The sequence below is a fragment of the Callorhinus ursinus genome, unplaced genomic scaffold (assembly GCF_003265705.2).
Source record: "Callorhinus ursinus isolate GAN/ISIS: 27379988/994484 unplaced genomic scaffold, GSC_fseal_2.0 scaffold51, whole genome shotgun sequence".
NCBI lineage: Eukaryota > Metazoa > Chordata > Mammalia > Carnivora > Otariidae > Callorhinus > Callorhinus ursinus.
The window spans coordinates 8447421-8464289 of NW_027397113.1; the positions used below are offsets into that span (position 1 = coordinate 8447421).

General features: G+C 60.8%; 1 protein-coding gene across 11 annotated transcripts in view; it reads left to right on the top strand.

Annotated features, from left to right (window-relative positions):
* RAB3IL1 (RAB3A interacting protein like 1) overlaps positions 1-13465 on the top strand; it is a 42885-nt gene extending 29420 nt beyond the window's left edge. For 4 of the 11 annotated variants that reach the window (XM_073883616.1, XM_073883615.1, XM_025879276.2 and 1 more), the window contains 10 exons: positions 3479-3716; positions 4144-4239; positions 4320-4415; positions 4691-4909; positions 5843-5989; positions 6478-6606; positions 6703-6815; positions 8332-8431; positions 11504-11570; positions 12383-13465. In XM_073883616.1, coding sequence (XP_073739717.1) covers positions 3479-3716; positions 4144-4239; positions 4320-4415; positions 4691-4909; positions 5843-5989; positions 6478-6606; positions 6703-6815; positions 8332-8431; positions 11504-11570; positions 12383-12465 — 1288 coding nt within the window. In that variant the 3' untranslated portion in view covers positions 12466-13465. The remainder of the gene's footprint in view (positions 1-3478; positions 3717-4143; positions 4240-4319; positions 4416-4690; positions 4910-5842; positions 5990-6477; positions 6607-6702; positions 6816-8331; positions 8432-11503; positions 11571-12382) is intronic. The other 7 variants (XM_073883617.1, XM_025879275.2, XM_073883621.1 and 4 more) reach the window with 5 other exon arrangements.
* Positions 13466-16869: the final 3404 nt, after the last annotated feature.

The window sequence follows — 16869 nt, forward strand, 5'->3', positions numbered from 1 at the left end:
TGCTCCCACTTTCCTCTGACCTTGACTCTTACTGTCTCCTGCCTCTAACCTCTTCCCAGTGGCCCTGGGTCCTGCTACAGGCCTTCCCTGTACTCTGGACTCTGTTTCTGCAGGGAATGGGGGCTGAAAAGGTTTAAGCTGAGGGCCTTGGACCTGGACTGAGGGGCAGGGAGGGGGTGTGGTGCAGAAGAACTTAAATGGTAGCCCATGCTTGTCCAAGGAGTGAGTTCCCCAGCCCCATGGGCATTCACATCCAGGCTTTCCCGCTCCTGGTCTGGGATGCTGAAGTCTGTGAAGATAGAGGATTCTGGCTTGGGCTGGACCTGTGGGGTCTGGGGTCCCTCGCATCCCTCCTTCCTCTGAAATTTCTGAGTTGCCTCACAGCCCTGAAGTGTGAGGGGAGGACCTGCAGATTCAAGCTTCTCTCCCAGGACAGGGAGACCCCGTCTTTCCTGAACCCCTGGCCCAGGTGTTGGGCAGTTGGTAACTACCAGGCGGCCCTGCTCTTCCCACACTTTCTGCCACAGGGTTTCTGAGTTGGGCTTTTACACTGGAGGGGACGGGACGTGGAGGGCCACCGTTTCCTCTGGCTGCAGAATTGGGCCCCATCCTTCCCAGCAGTGGGCTGAAGTGAGAGCCTGTTGGGAAAATGATGGGGGACAGTCCAGCCGTAACCCCAGCCCATGCCCTTGGGACCAACAGGAGAATTAGTGACCTCACTGGTGGCCCTCGTGGGAGGGGCTGGAGGTCTTTTTCTCCTCGACAGGGGCGTGGGTGATGTCTGGGGTGGTCCTTACAGAGGAAGAGACCCCCGGCGCCGGGTGTCTAAAACCTGGGATCCTGCCCTGTGTCCCATGCCGTCCCTGCTGGTCACCTCCCTCCTTGGCCCACAGTTCTTGCTCATCCTCTTGAGGCCTGCAGCCCCTGAGTTGGGGTCTGTTGCCCCTGTCAAGCCTGAGTGACAAGGACCATCCTTTCTCACCTGAGGAAATGGCCCTGGGCCTCAAGCCTCCAGACTGTCCGCCAGAAGACCTCCCTGAGGCCTGTGGTTTCGGCTGTGGGACCCAGAGCCTGGGCAGGCAGTGCGGGTGTTTGCCAACGTGGCCGCAGACGGCACGGTCTTTACCTGATGCTGTATCCCGTGACTTCTTCACCTGGTTCTTAGGACACCTCCTCCAGGGTTTTACCCCCATCCCGGAGGTGGGAAGCAGCTTCAGAGAATTGTAGTGACGTTCCCAGGGGCTGGTGCATACCCCAGCTCGGAGCCTGGCGTGGGCCCTGGCCTGGCCTGATTCTGGCCTCTGCTCTCAGCCACAGCTCCCCCAGCCCTGGCCTGCCCGCCTGGGAGGCAGTCTCTGGGCCCGAGCAGAAGCTGAGAAGTCAGTCGGGCCAGAATTGGGTCCGATTTCCCTGCTGCAGCCAAGAAGGAGTCTCCCCAGTCGGCCTGGAGGAGTCTCCCCAGGGCCTCGCAGCCCTTGATCCTGAAGCAGATGCACTGATTTCCACACTCACACCCCCACATACTGGCCGGAAGCGGGGCGCTTCGGGCCTGGACCCAAGCCCTGGCTGCCCATCCGGCACTGCCACCCAGCGAGCAGCCGTGTGGGCGGGCCTGGGCAAGTTCTGCCCTCCTCTGAGACCCCCGTCCCTCATCTGTAGGACAGAGACAGTCCCACGAATGCTGTTGAGAGCCATAAATGAGAGGACATGCAGAGAGCAGCCCAGGTGGTATCTGGCCAGTGTGAGGCCCCTGGGTGCAGACCCCAGCCCAGGGCTGCCGTGGCACTGCCACAGCCTCTGCTCACACCTCAGGGACGCCTTGCCAACGACCCCCACCCCCAAAGGTATTAGGAAGGATCCCTGTCTGGCATAATCACTGCTGATGGAGTGACAGATGTGTTTTCCCACTTCGTCTGTCAGAGCCCTGGGTCCCTGCCAGGCAGGACCCAGCCAAGGACCCATGAGGCCCACTCGGGGCCAATTCCAAAGCAGAGGGCAGGCTGGGCTGGGCGCAGGGACAGGGCCATGGGAAGGGTTGGGAATGGGCTCATTGCTGGGCTTCCCCGGGGTACCCAGTCCCTTTGTGTTACCTGGCGGGGGTTGGGGGGGAACCGAAGCTCAGAGGCTGCTTGGTGACCGTCTCAGGGTCCAGATGACAAGGGAGGAGGGACTGATCCCCAGTCTTGCCTTTCACACTTTCCCCTCAGTAAGCCTGAGTCCCGGGACCCCTTGGCCTTGTCTTTCCTCCCTCCTGTGTGGGCCCCTTGGAGCCCCCTCCCCTCCACTTCCCCACCGTTATCAGTGGCCAGGCCCAGCCCGTCACCCTCAGCCCAGCCACCGCGGCTCCGAAGCTGCTGGCTCAGGAGCACCAGCTTTTGCTGAGTGAGCGAGTCCAGAGGTGCTGTCTTGGCACAAACCACTGCTGGCCGCCGAGCCTTCTCCCTTCCTGCCTCCCTCCCTCCGCAGGGTCTCTTGCAAAGTGGGGGGGTGTGGATGGACAGTGCTGGGTGGGGCAAGGTGGGGAACGGAGTTGGCTGCTGGCCGCGGCACTACCTCTAGGGTCTTCAGCTTCAGGGAGAGAAGGGTCCTGAGGCCCACAGAGGGCTGTTTGCCTGAGGTCACAGGGCAGACCAGCGGAGAGCCGGGACTGCTCCCCACAAGGCTCAGGGAGCAGGAAGACAGTCTGCCCTACCTGGGCTGTTTGGCAGAATCTTCCTGCCTCAGCTCTGTGGGGCCCTGGCTGGGTCCTCCCTCTCCTGCCCACCCTAAGTGGGTTTTAATTTGCATAACAGTTGCATTAACAGTAGCCTAGAAGGCAGTTCCCATTTAAGCACTTCCTGTGTGCAAAGGTTTTTGCTGTTTTGTTTTTTTTAAAGATTTTATTTATTTATTTGAGAGAGAGAGAATGAGAGATAGAGAGCACGAGCAAGCGGGAAGAGGGTCAGAGGGAGAAGCAGACTCCCTGCTGAGCAGGGAGCCCCATGCGGGGCTTGATCCCAGGACCCCAGGATCATGATCTGAGTCGAAGGCAGGTGCTCAACCCTCTGAGCCACCCAGGTGCCCCCTGTGTGCCAAGGTTTTATGTACGTCAGATCCATTCGGTGACCCTAGAGGTAGGGCCAAGGGGATGTCCCCGCTTTGTAGAAAGGGAGACTCAGATTCTCAGCACTGACGTGTTTACAGTCACCTGCTGGACAAGCCCAAACTGAGCACCTACTGTGTGCCAAGCCCAGCCCTAGGCCCTGGGCTGGAGAGGGTGGCTGACAAAGATGAATGCGTCCTGTCCTGGCCCCCAGGAGACCCCGTGTTTGGTCCTTCTGCCCTTGGGACAACCCAGTGATAGCCTCACGGGTAGTGTCCCTGTCTTGCAGATGGGCCCCGACCAGGCCCAGAGTGGCAGACATGTGGCCCAGGGTGGGTCCCTCAGCTCAGATCTGGGTCTCAGGACCCCACCCTGGATTTGCTGTTTGCCCTGCAGCCAGCCCCACCCAGACGAGGGCCACCCGCCGCCCCTCGAAGCTGTCCCGGTCCCCTGGAAGAGTGTGGGCCCCAGCAAAAGCCACAGGGAGTCGCCAAGAGGCCTGGCGGAGACCCCTGGAGGGGAGGAGGGCCCTGCAGCCGCCCAACTGGACGTGTTGCGCCTGCGAAGCTCTTCCATGGAGATCCGGGAGAAGGGCTCGGAGTTCCTGAAGGAGGAGCTGCACAAAGCCCAGAAGGTGGGGCTCGGAGGGCGGCGGGTTGGGGGCGGACAGCAGGGATAAGGGACCCACCTGGGGGCGCTGTGGGCTCCCCCCCCAGCACCCGCACGGAGGCCGGGGCTGGGCGCAAGGGAAGCATGGAGGGGAAACCAGTTCTTGTGACTCTGGAAGGATTTTTAGAAGTCTTGACTTCTCTGAACGCCCCTTCTAAGCTCTAATAGGCTGACAGTTGGGGTTTCGACATCATGCTACACGCTAAGTGGGAAATGCATCCTAAGCCGTAGGGCGACGGAGGAAGGGAGGTGGGGGCTCAGAGGCCCGCGGAAGAGGGCCCCAGCAGTGGAGCCCCATCAGTGGGCCCGGTGCCCCCGCCCCGGCCCCCGTGCCAGGCCTGGGGCCCCGTGGGGCTGACAGCGCCCCCCCCCCCCCCCCCGGAACCCTCCAGGAGCTGAAGCTGAAGGACGAGGAGTGTGAGCGGCTGTCCAAGGTGCGGGAGCAGCTAGAACGGGAGCTAGAGGAGCTGACGGCCAGCCTGTTCGAGGTACCAGGGCCGGCCAGCTGGGGGACCGGCTGGGCAGTGGGTCCGCTGGGGTTCGCGCTGGCTCCTCACCGCTCATGCAGAGCCTGCCTTCTCCCCAGGAAGCCCACAAGATGGTGCGGGAAGCCAACATGAAGCAGGCAGCGTCGGAAAAACAGCTGAAGGAGGCGCGGGGCAAGGTGAGGCCCGGCCAGCTCCCAGACAGGTGCATCCAACAGAGCCCGGGTGTACAGTGTGACGCCAGGCAGGCCATGGGTCCGCTCTGAGCCTCAGTTTCCCCATCTGTAACATGGGTGTCTCAGTCCCCACCTCAAAGGCTGTTCCAGGGGTAGCAGGGGGGGTTAGGTGCCAGTCACCACCGGGACGGGCTGTCCTGAGCTGGGGTGGCCGGCGGTTGACAGCCACGGCAACGTTAGCCTTGGACTGAGGTTGATGGCCACCTCATCCCGGCCAGATCGACATGCTGCAGGCAGAGGTGAGCGCCTTGAAGACACTGGTCCTCACATCCACACCAGCCTCTCCCAACCGTGAGCTCCACCCACAGCTGCTGAGCCCCACCAAGGCCGGACCCCGCAAGGGCCACTTGCGTCATAAGAGCACCAGCAGCACCCTCTGCCCCGCGGTGTGCCCCGCGGCTGGACATACCCTCACCCCGGACAAGGAGGGCAAAGAGGTGAGGGGTGGCGGGTAGGCAGTGGGCACGGGAAAGGGAGACGATGTCCAGCATCGTCCAGGCAGTGGGGCCCAGTGGGGAGGCCTAACACCTCGCAGTGTGACCTGGAGCCTGGCCTGCCATCCCCGGGCCTCTGTATCTGTCTGGGAGGGCTGGGCAGCCTTTTTGTGATAATGAGCTTTGGCCCTCAGCCTCTGCGTGTACCCTGTGTACACCTCATGGGTCCCGTGAGGGCCTGTTCGCCCCTCCGTGCCCCTCCAAGCAGTAGGTGGTGTTCTGGCACCTGAGGCTGGCCTGGGGCCTGAGGGCCTGGCCTGGGTGGGGGGCATGGGGGAGCTCTTCGGGAAGACACCTTCCCTGGGCCTAAGGAGGCTACTACCGGGCCTCTGGGGACAGGCTGCTTGGGCCCTGCATGCCCGCAGCCCTGAGGTCCAGGACCAGCTCGTGACATCCCTGGATTCGAGGGTCCTCAGCGCCTTCTGCCTTGGTACGTAGACACGCAGAGCCTTTGGGGGCTGTCTCCCTCCCCCCCACCTTGGGTATATAGGGTATTTGGTCCAGGCTGGGCAGCGGGCTGTGATGTCCTTGACCGTGGGTCCTTGGGCAAGAGAGGGCGCCTGCCAGAGCCTCAGCTTCCTCATACAAGAAGGGCCCCCCCACTGCCCATGGGGACTGATAAGACCTGGGTGTCAGAAGTTCAGCTCAGGGCTGCACCCAGCGAGCCCTACAAGGGCTACATGGGACTCGGGGTCCTGTGGTCTCTGAGCCCCCAGCTCCGTCCCGCCCTGTGTCTCTGGGGCTTCCAGAGAGGGGACGCAGGCCAGGCCTCACCCCCTACTTCCGAGTTCTCAGCTTCTGACCGAATACTAACATCTCCTTCCTCCTGTCTCTGTGCACCTGTCATCTGTCTGTCTGCCCCGCCCCACCCCCCAGCCTGGGCTGCCCCCCCTCCTCTCCCTGCTCCTCTGCGTGGTCCCCAGCAAAGCTGTTCACCTCACCTACGAGCCGGCCTGGCAGCTCCTGTCTGGGGAGCCGCTCACGGCCCCCACCTCCGCTACCTCTTTCTCCTTTTCCCGACAGGTAATGGTTGGGGAGAGGGGCCGCCCCTCTGCCCCCGCCCAGCCTCACTCACACTGCATGTGCCCCAGGGCGGCCAGCCAGTCGTCTCTCCCGAGTAGGCAGCCCCGTGTGTGTTCCATCTGTGTGCATGTCTGTGTGTGTGGTGGTGGTGGGGGGGTGGGTACCTGCAGGGCCCATCTTCAGCTTTTCTTCCTCCAGGAGGCAGAGAGGGGCTTCAGGACGAGACCCTGGACCCAAGTCTGCAACCTTGTAGAGCCGGGAAGCTAAAAGCACACCTGGCTATGAAAGTTTGAGTTCTGAGGCCCTTGGTAGAAAGAGAAGGAGGCAGTTCTTCCTTGGAGCTCTGTCCCCTGCTCGGCCACTGGGGACAGACCCGCTGGCAGGCTTGGGCCTGCCCCACAACCTCCCTGGCTCCCCACCATCTTCAGCTCCCCCCACTGCCGCCCCTGGCGCCTTGACCACTCCATCCAGCTCACCCTCCCCTACAGGTGGATACAACTCTGTTCGCAGAGTTCCAGGCCTGGCGAGAATCGCCCACCCTGGACAAGACCTGCCCCTTCCTCGAAAGGGTGTACCGGGAGGACGTGGGCCCCTGTCTGGACTTCACCATGCAGGAGGTGAGGCGGGGCAGAGGGCGGCCGGCCCCGGGGCATAGCCCCTCAGCCGGAGGCCAGCCCCTCACTGCCCCGGCCTGCCGCCCTGCTTTGTCGCAGCTCTCAGCACTGGTCCGGGCCGCGGTGGAGGACAACACGCTCACCATTGAGCCGGTGGCTTCGCAGTCGTTGCCCACTGTGAAGGTGGCCACAGTTGAGTGTGGCAGCACCAAGTAAGCTTAGCGCCCTTCATCCTTTGCTGCCCGCTTGGGAAAGCCACCCCTAGCCCTGCGCTCTTGCCCAGGCAGTAGCCAGGGACCCGGGACCCAAGCAGGGGGGCGGGAGTGGGGCACACAGGCCTGGCTGGGGAGGGGTGCAGAGGCGCAGTGGCTGACATCAGGCAGGGCAAGGAGGCATCTTTGGCACAAATTCCTGCCTCTAGTCATAGGTCCCCAGGCCCTACCAGGAGTCTGGGAGCTGGAGTCTCCCTCGTCCTGGCTGGCCTGCCGGGTAGCCCTTCTCCCACCCCCCATCCTCTCCCACAGTGGGTTCTGGACCCCGACTGACACGTAAGTGATGTCAGCTGTTGGCTGTCCTTGTGCTAATAAATGACCAGTCAGCCCTGGCATCTTGTCCCTGCGACTCAGCTGCCATCGAGCAGGGCTCGCAGCACAACCAGATAGCCAGGGTGGAACAAGGGGCAGAGGTGGGGAGCACTTTCCCTCGGCAGCCCAGGATTTGACCTGCCAGGGAAGCCCCACAGGGGGAGCCTTGGCACAGAGGGGCACATTTGAGCTAGGTTTTGAAGGATGAATAGCGGTTTGCCTAGTAGGGAAGGGCCTTTCAGGCAGAGGGAACAAAATGAGTGAAGGTATGAGAAGCCGGGGTATTAATGGAAACATCACTGGGTTTGTGGGCAGAGCGGTGGGGTGGTTAGGGAGATAGGGCCGAGGCCACAGAGGATGTTTGGGGCCAGAGTGTAAAGGGTCTTGAATGAGGTTTGGGCTTTGACCCACGAGGCCAAATCATCAAGAGATGTTTCCTAAAAAGAGGGTTGCCAAGTCCAATCAGAGTCACAGTGAATCTGGAGGCAGCAAAGGCACTGATAAGTCCTGCAACCCAGGAGCCTACTTAACCTTCCTCTGCTCCGGAGTCTCCATAATGGCTTCCTGGGCAGTAGGAAAGCAGCAGGGAAAGATGATGGACTACATGTGGGCTTTTGGAGGAGCCCCTGGCTCCTCCATGTGGCGAAGGGGAGACATGAGGCAGAGGGCTAGTTGGAAGAGCTAAGGGGATTCAAGCAAGAGGCCCTGCTGGCATGACCTAGCCTGAGGACTCGGTGACCAAGTGGAGGAGGGAGTGGACTCCTGTGTAGTTGGGGAAGGCGTGACTGAGCCTGAGAGCCCCGGTAAAGTAGGGGGTACGTTTTTAGGGCCTGCAGAGAGGGGAGCTTTGGTAAGATACCTGGCATGAGGTGCACTGGGCTCTCCTGCCCACTAGGGGCAAGGTGAGGGGTGTAGGGGTGAGATCCAGCTTAGGTCAAAGGTCTGTCCCAGGGACTGGGACCTCTCCTTGGCCTGGCCCCCGGCTCCTGGGGAAGGTGGTTGAGGGAGAGGGTGCCAGGCCCCACCCCCAAGTCCGCTTGCCTCTCCCTCCCTTGGTGTATTCTTCTGCCTGCTGCATCCTCCCTGCATGAGCTGGGTGGGCGAGCCCCCGCCAGCCCCCACGGCCCCCTCTGCCTTCCTCTAGTACCTGTGCCCTGAGCGGGCTGGCTCGTGCCTGTCACCACCGAATCCGGCTTGGGGACTCTGAGAGCCACTACTACATCTCGCCGTCCTCCCGGGCCAGGGTGAGTCATCCAGTGGGAGGGTCACTGGGCTTCTTAGGGGCCCCCTGGGCTGGGACCCTAGGCCAGCCTAGGAGCTCAACCTTGATCTGCAGAACAGGGCACAGGCTCAGAGAGGTACGGAGACTGACTCAGGCCACACAGCCAAGTCTGGTGAATTAGTTTGTCATTCCTGCAGAACCAATTACCATAAACTTAGTGGCTTAAAACAAGCCCCATTTATTCTCATGCTCTCCCTGGGGCAGGAGTGGGCACAGCTTAGCTGGATCTTCTGCTCAGGGGCTCAGGAGCTGCAGTCAAGGAGTAGGCTGACCGCCTGCTTTCTGGAGATAGTGGTCCTCTTCTGAGCTCACCTGGCTGTTGGCAGGACTCAGTCCCTCCGGGCGGGGGAGGGGGATGGTGGGGGCGTGAAGGACTGAGGCTCTACCTGTTTGCTTGCCGAAACCTAATCATGGGAGTGACATTAGAATTCAGGTTAAAGGGGCGCCTGGGTGGCTCAGTTGGTTAAGCGACTGCCTTCGGCTCAGGTCATGATCCTGGAGTCCCGGGATCGAGTCCCACATCGGGCTCCCTGCTCAGCAGCGAGTCTGCTTCTCCTTCTGACCTTCTTCCCTCTCGTGCTCTCTCTCTACCTCATTCTCTCTCTCAAATAAATAAATAAAATTAAAAAAAAAAAAAAGTCCTTTAAAAAAAAAAAAGAATTCAGGTTAAAATTCCAGGCTCCTGCCTCCCAGCTCAGGCTCTGGCCCCGGGCTTTTGAGAAGGTTCTGAGGCCTGACGGTAGTGGTGGATGCCACGAGGCCTCCGGGAATCCCAGCTTCCATCCTCAGCTGCCGAGTGGCCCAGGCTGGGTCAGTGGACCTCCCCAAGTTGGGGGATAAGGGCGGGGTGGCCCCGTTCCTCGGTCCCCTCACAGACTGTGCATAGGATTGTAAGGAACCAAAGAAAATGCGTTAGAGGATTCTGAAGCTTGGTGCACACTGCTAATTGGGCCCTTTTGTAGGAGCCATCTCCTGCCCTTGACCTACTAGAGGCTGCTCATAGAGACTAAGGTGGACAGATGGCCCCGCTGCTAGGCAGCTTGTCTGGTCCCGACAAGCTTCCACAGGGTGTCCAGTGTATTGTCCCGAAACATTCCACAGCAGCGAGCTGAGCTCCATTTGCAGATGGAGAGTCTGTGCCTTAGAAAGGGGGGGGTGTGTGACCTGGACCTGGGGCCTCCCCATCCTGAGCCCAGTCCGCCTTCCCTGCAGCCTCTGCCCCGTGCCTCTGTGCCCAGAGCCCTCTCCAGGGGCCTTTGTCCGATCCCCACCAGGGCTCAACAGAAGGAGCCTCACCAGACATTCTGTGCCCAGCAAAACCATATCGATAGATATAAAAACGAAAAAACACTGTAGAACTTTGTTTCTTCCAAAGGCCTGCATGTCCCCGCGTTGGGCAGAGCTGGGATGGGAGACGAGAATGGTGTGAAGGTTTGGGAGGTGGTCCCCACCCTGAAGAGACCAAGGAATGTGGCATCCGTAGGGAGAAGAGGTTTCCGTCCCCAAAGGACAGCCCTGGGGAGAGAACCCCACTGCTCCCTGCCTCTCCTTGCTCGCCAGCCTCCCATGGGGGCCCACTGGCCACCTCACCACAGTCCCTCCTGAGCCGCACCAGCTTAGTCCCCTCTGGGGCACCCCTGTCTCACGCTTGCCCGGGCCACCACCCCCCTGCACCCACTTTGTCCTCCTGGCTGGCAAGGATTTCTATGTGTTTGAGCCGCCCCCCCCGGAACTCTGGACCCTGTGGGCCCCCACACACTTAGCGTCCCTCCCCCCGGGGCGCTGGACATTGAGTAGGTGCTTTTGGGGCACGGCTGCCGGCCACCTTCTGCCCTGTCTCTGGCCGGGTTCCCTAAAAGCGGAGCCTCAGATGAGGATTTTATGCCATTCTTAGGAGGACTGAGGAAAGCAGACGGGGGGGTGTAGCCTCAGCTGGAATCTGGCTGCAACCTGATCCATGGGGGCTCTGGAGCCCAGGGTGGGTTCCACCCAGAGGCCAGGGGCTGGCCTTTTTTACACCGCCTGCCAGCCAGCCCCCAGCCATACCCCCCTGGCTGTGGTATGCCGGGCTAGGGGGTACAGGGGGCACCCATGAGCCCTTAGTGGCCAACACTCTCAGCCATGGGGAGAGGGGCCCCAGCCTGGGGAAGGGGCCTGGGCAGGGTGCCAGCAGCACCCTCTTCTGCAGTAGGAGAGTCTTCGTAGAAGGGCCCACGTCTGAGCCAACTTGGGGTCCGCGGTGCCCAGCGTAGGGCATGGAGCAGGCCTCAGGCCAGGCTGAGGGCTTCAGGCCCGGGGATCCAGGGCAGCCCCAGTGAGCAGCTTCTGATCCCCCTGCCTATCCTGGCATTACCAAGAGCACTGGGCCAAGGCCTGGTTGGCCAGGGCCTCCAGCATGCAGAGCAGGCAGGCCCCTCAGGATGAGCGTGGATTCAAGGGCAGGCCGCCTGGTTTCACCTTCCAGTTCAGCCACTTACTGTCTCTGTGGGCTCGGTAATTGTTGTCTGGTAGCTTTGTTCTTGGAGTCTCTGTTTTCCCCATGTGTAAAATGGGAATAATAAGCATGTCTGCCTCACTGGATGCATGTGCTGGATCAAATGTTAGTTGCTGCTGCTGTTTTTATTGGGAGTAGTACTAATACTACCGTTGGTAATTAAATTTTATTTTATTTATATATATATTTTAAAGATTTTATTAGAGAATGAGGGGGAGAGAGAGAGAGGGCAGGAGTAGGAGGAAGGGGCAGAGGCAGAGGGAGAAGCAGACTCTCCCGTTGAGCGGGGAGCCCGACTCGGGGCTCGATCCCAGGACCCTGAGATCATGGCCCGAGCCGAAGGCAGACGCTTAACCGACTGAGCCACCCAGACGCCCGGGGAATTAAATTTTAGAGCCCAGCCCTGTTCAATTGAGGGAGCATTGTCTGGCTCTGATGGGACATGGGGTTTCCCACTCTGGTCTCTGATCTGCCCTGGCTTTTGGGGAGACCCCAAGTGTGAGGGCTGGCTTGTCACAGCCTCCCCGCTTCTGCCCCCAGATCACCGCAGTGTGCAACTTCTTCACGTACATCCGCTACATCCAGCAAGGCCTGGTGCGGCAGGAAGGTGAGCGCCCCCTGGTGGCCGGCGGGGCTGGCCCGTGGGAGGGAGCGGGCGGGTCCGCAGCAGCGGAGGGGTCAACCTATGCGCTTTGTTACCTGAACAGAGGGGAAGACTCTGCCAGGCTCTGCCAGGTCCCGCTGCCTTCTCCCAGCCAGAAACTTCTCCCAGGCCCCGGGGCTTGTGGGGACTGCTCCCTGTTACCGGCCTGGCATTGGAAGCCCTGCACGATGGGGTGTCCCTTGTGGATCTCTTCCCCACTCGGGGTGGCCTCCTCATGGTCATTTGACACCAGCTGCCGCCTCCCACTTTACCCTTGCCCGCCTAGCGGGTCCTCCATCCACCTGTTGTCCCCTCTACCCCTGTTCTGCAAGGCCTAGCATCCCGCTCCACCAAGCTTGTCAGTTCGAAGTCTGAGCCTCTCCTCCCCAGCTTGGGCATCAAGCTTTGGCCTTGGAGGGGAACTTGGACTGACCCCGTGGCTCTGCTGACGGCTCAGGGTCTCTGAGACCCCAGGGAGATGGGGTTGGGAAGCATTTGTGGCCCGCCAAAGGCGTGGCAGTGCGCTCATGCATGTCGGTGCTGGGCTGTGGGGGCGATGCATGGTGGTGCAGAGTTTGTTCAGCACTCAACAGTTTGCAAGGCCTCAGTGTGGAGCCTCAGAGAGGTCAGGCCACTCACTGAGGTCATCTGTGCTGGGGGGCTGGGGGAGCCCTAGGTGCCTACCAGCTGCCTTGCCCAAAGCCAGGGGAGAGGGGCCTGGCCATCTGCCTGAGGTGACCCTGTCCCTGAGCTGTCCACCTTCGTTCCGCCTGCAGCGGAGCCGATGTTTTGGGAGATCACGAGGCTGCGGAAGGAGATGTCGCTGGCGAAGCTCGGCTTCTTCCCCCAGGAGGCCTAGGGCATGGCCCGGGCCTAGAGGGGGGCTCTCAGCAGCAGCTGACCCCTGCCCCAGCACAGACAGACAGGAAGACAGGGTCCTGGAGCCGGCCCTGAGCCAGAAGCTGAGCAGATGGACAGATGGCCAGGCTGCGGACGCCTTGCTGAGCTGGTACCAAACCTTTGTCCCAGGACGGACAGGACCTCATGAGCCGACGCTTCTCCCTTCATCAGTGGCACACAGCCACCAGCGGACTTTCAAGAAAGCGCCAAAGACCAAGGAGCTTGGACCCATACTCAGGGGCTCAGCCCTTAGGAGGGGGTACCTGGGGCAGCACCCCCTTTACGGGCCTGGGAGCTGCTGCTTGCAGGTGCCTTGTTGCTGCCATGTCCTCAGAAAGGGGCCGTGCTGGGTGGCCTGACCTCCAGGGTATCCCCCCCCCAACCTCTGGTCCCAAGTCCTGGGCCACCAGCACCCCCTGGTGGCCATCCCTCATCCATTCCCAGGTGGCCTCCCTGTCAGACTGCCCCCAGCTGCCACCCCCCCCCCTTCTCCAGTGTCCGCGGGGCGGTGGGGCCACAAGGGGCTGTCAAGGACTTGCACACCAACCTGGATCTGCTTGAGAACTGCCCCCAAACTGTTCTTAAGATGGATCAGGGCCCCTCCTCCTTGCACTTGACCTTCCCCCTCCCGCATCTGAGCTCTGTGCTCAGGGGGGCCTTGCCCCCACCACCGCTGGAAGGATTAGGATACTTTTCTCCCAAAGTAAAACACAGACAGGGCCTCAGGACACCCGTGTCTGTGTTCAGCTGTGGGTGGCCTTTCAGACAATGGGGGCTGAGGCCGCCAAGCCCTGCACGCAGGACTGGGGTAGGATGGGCAGGCCCCAGGCCCCTCCTCACCCCTCACAGCCCACTTGGGACTGGGGTCCAACCTGAACACATCCCTCACCACAGCTGATTTCCTCCTTTGAATGGAATGTAACACGATCTCTATTTAATAAAGGAAGGCTTTGTTGGTAGAGGCTGGGTGCCACGTGCCTTCACTCCTGCGCCCTGGGGTTCGGGCCAAGGCTTGGGCATCTGAAGGAATGAAACCAAATCCTTCCCTAGCCCGCCCTCGTGCTTGGGATTAGGCCCAAATCCTGAAGGGATTGCTGTGGGGAGTACCACTCAAGGCCTCTCCAGCGGTCCGTGGGGCTGTGGGTTATCAGGGCCGAGCCCGGCTTTCTGCCGAGGGGCCTGCTGTGGGGAGAGCAGCGGTGCTGAGGCTGTCCCTCGCGCTGTCTCGTTGGGGCAGATCACCCTCTGGTCTCCCTGTGTCTGTCTAACGGGAGGTTAGAGTTCGAGGCTGCCTGGCGAGAGCTGGACAGTGGCGGGATCGATTGGTGATGTCTGCCAGCAGCGCAGGCAGGGATAAGGCCGCTAGGTTCTTAGCAAGGTGTGGACCTGGGGAGCTTTCTTGTGATTCCAGATCCCCTGCCCACCTGTAGGGGTGTGGGTCCAGGCCCGTGGGGCTCCCGGGGGGAGGGGGGGAGCATAGCAGCTTCTGGTCAGTGTGTACTGGGGCTGGTGAGGGGGTCCCTACTGGCCCGAGGCCTCAGGCCGGCTGTGGGCCAGCCAGGACTCTGTCAAGGCCACCCAACCCTATCACCCTCTCTAGCCAGGAGCCTTTTCGCTCTTGGTCTCCTGCCTTGCAGATTCCCCCTTCCTTCCCCCCACTTCCTCACGGGCTGATCCCAACATCCTCTCCTGCATACCCGCCTCTTTCTGCCTTCCCCTCGGTCAGTCCTGGGTCAGCTGGGGGAGAAAGAGAAAGAACGTCTGGGCCCTGAAGCTTCTGTGCCCCTGGACGAGCCACCCCCAGGGCCAAGGAGACACCAGGCCACGTTTCAGAGCCCTGGCAGAGGGTCCCACAGCCCAGACTCGCTCGGCCCGCCCCCAGCACAGGACTTCCTGTCAGGCCAAGGCGGGGCTGTGGTGGGCAAACAACAGTGGGTGGGGTGCTTGTGAGGGACCCAGGGACACACAATCTGGCCTCAGGACCTCCCAACAGTAGCTTAGTATCTGAGCACTAACATCAGCCCCAGGGCTGGCTCCACGCCCTTTAAACGAACCGGTGCACTTAACCCTCAGAGAAATCCCCATGAGGTACTACTGTTTCCCCATTTTGCAGATAAATCCCCTGAGGTACTGAGAGGACACATAGTCGAGGGTGACCCCAGGACAGGGATGCCTGAGCCCAGCTCCAGAGCCAGCACCCAGGACTCCTTGCATTAGACACCTGCCTTGTGCCTGACGCTGGATGAGGCCCTTCTTTGTTTTTCAGAGATGTAGAAACTGAGTCTCAGGCAGAGGCAGAGCTGCATTTTCATTAGGCTTGTTTCCCACATTTTTACCGGGTTACAGCTGCTCCCCCACCCCTGCTCTTCAGGCTTCTGGGGGTGACTGGGGGCCCTATGGAGGGAGGGGCTTAGGGCTTTGGCTCTTGGAGTTGGGAGAGGTTTAACTGACATCAGCCGGACAGGAGTTGTTCCTCTTAAGTGAATTTTCTAGACAACTCTCTAAGTGCTCCCGGCATCTGTGGTCACCTCTTAAAAGCTAGCTCCAACGGTGGCCACGAGCCTGAGCCCGCGCGAGCGGGCCTTCCACATTGCTCTGCTGTGTCACGTTTTACCATCCACAAAGCCTGCCCCGACTGGATGCTGCCGGGACTGTGTACCTGGGCCACGGGGCTCTTGTCTGGGCCTCAGTTTGCTCCTCCATGGGTTGGGAAGATTGGACCACGTGACCTTTGCAGCCCCTCCCCCCCTTTTTCATTTCACTGGGGTAAAAAGCACAGTTTACCATCTTAACTTCCTGTCATCGTCTGTACGTGCCACACTTTCTTTGCCCTTCCATCCCTTGATGGACATGTGGGTTGCTCCCACCTACAAGCTAATGTGAATGATGCTGCCAGGGATGCGGGAGAGCCGTGATTTCTTCGAGGCCTTGCTTTCAGTTCCTTTGGATATTTACCGAGAGGCGGGTTGGCTCAGTGATATGCCCCCGTTCTGTCCTCAGTTTTCTGAGGAACCTCCAGACCGTCTTCCGCAGAAGTCGTACCAATTTATGATCCTGCCAACAGCGCACAGGGGTTCCGGTTTCTCCACATCCTTGCCAACCCGTGTCACGTTGGTGTTTTTTTGATAATTGCCTGTGAGGTGATAGCTCACTGTGGTTTTGATGTGCATTTCTTCGGTGCTTAATGCCCTCGACCTCATCTTTTCATATGCTTGTTGGCCTTGGACATCCTGAGGAGCCCTACTGCGCACCAGAGCGATGCCTCCGGGGTGAGACTTTCGTGGCTGGTCGGACAGCTCTTCTGTCATTCTGTGGCCCCCGGCCCCCCTCACATCGCAACGAGTTGTGTCCAGGGCCTAATAACCAAACCCACAGTGTGGCGAGCTTTAGCTCAAAGCCAAGTGGCAAAGCTCTGACTTGAGTCCACTTTGTGCGTCTGCTGAGAACACACAGTGCCTGGGCTTTAGGACTGCTCTTTCTGGTAGGTCCAGAGCTTCCCCACGTCCCCCCAACTGGGCCACCGCCACACCTCTGCCGCTTGCCCCAGCCCCCGCTGGTCTGCACAAGTATCACTCAGCTCCCTGACCGTGGCTACTGGTTCCATGGGGGCTGGAGACTTGAGTGTGTCCCACGAGAGACGTGTCAGCTCACGGCCAGGAGAAGCTCTGGGCCAGGGGCCAGCCACGGGTTGGAGGGGCTCAACCTCAAGCAGGCACCCTCCCCCCAAAATGCTCCAGCTGGCCAGACCCTCCCGTGCCTTTTGGCTAGTTCTCCCCTCCCCCTGCCTAAGCCCCATTCCTGGCGGTGGCCCAATGGCAGCTCAGGAATGTCAAGTGGAGCCTCTCCCTGACAGGGAGGTGCGGGGAGGGGGATAATAGAGTCTCAAGTTCTCCCGGAGCCCGTGATTTTAGGAGAGTTGCAAGGTCCACTGGGTTGAAGCCTGGAGGGGTAAAGCCACCTACGGAAGGCCCCGAGGCCTGCAGAGAAATCGTGTGGGCAGCTGTTGGTTCCACTCTGAGAAAGAGACACACAGTTCAGGACTTAACAGGAACACGATGACAGGCGTCAGGAGACCTTGACCACCACTCTCTCCTTGCCAGGATCAAGTGGCTGGAGGGGCGGCACCGCCCAGAGCCCTGTCCTTGCTTTATGGCCTGGGGGAACCCTGTGCAGGCCTTCATTTTCCTCATCTGTCTGGGAGCAGCTGGGGCAAGTGGAGGCTCTGACCCACTCCAGTCCCCCAGCGGCCTTGCGTGTGGCTGAGACCAGGTCGGGGCCCAGGGAAGGCCGCAGGGGTCAGCATCTGAACCCTGAGGGCTGCTTGAAGCTGGGGTGGAGGCCACGCCCCTTGTGGAGGGGCTGG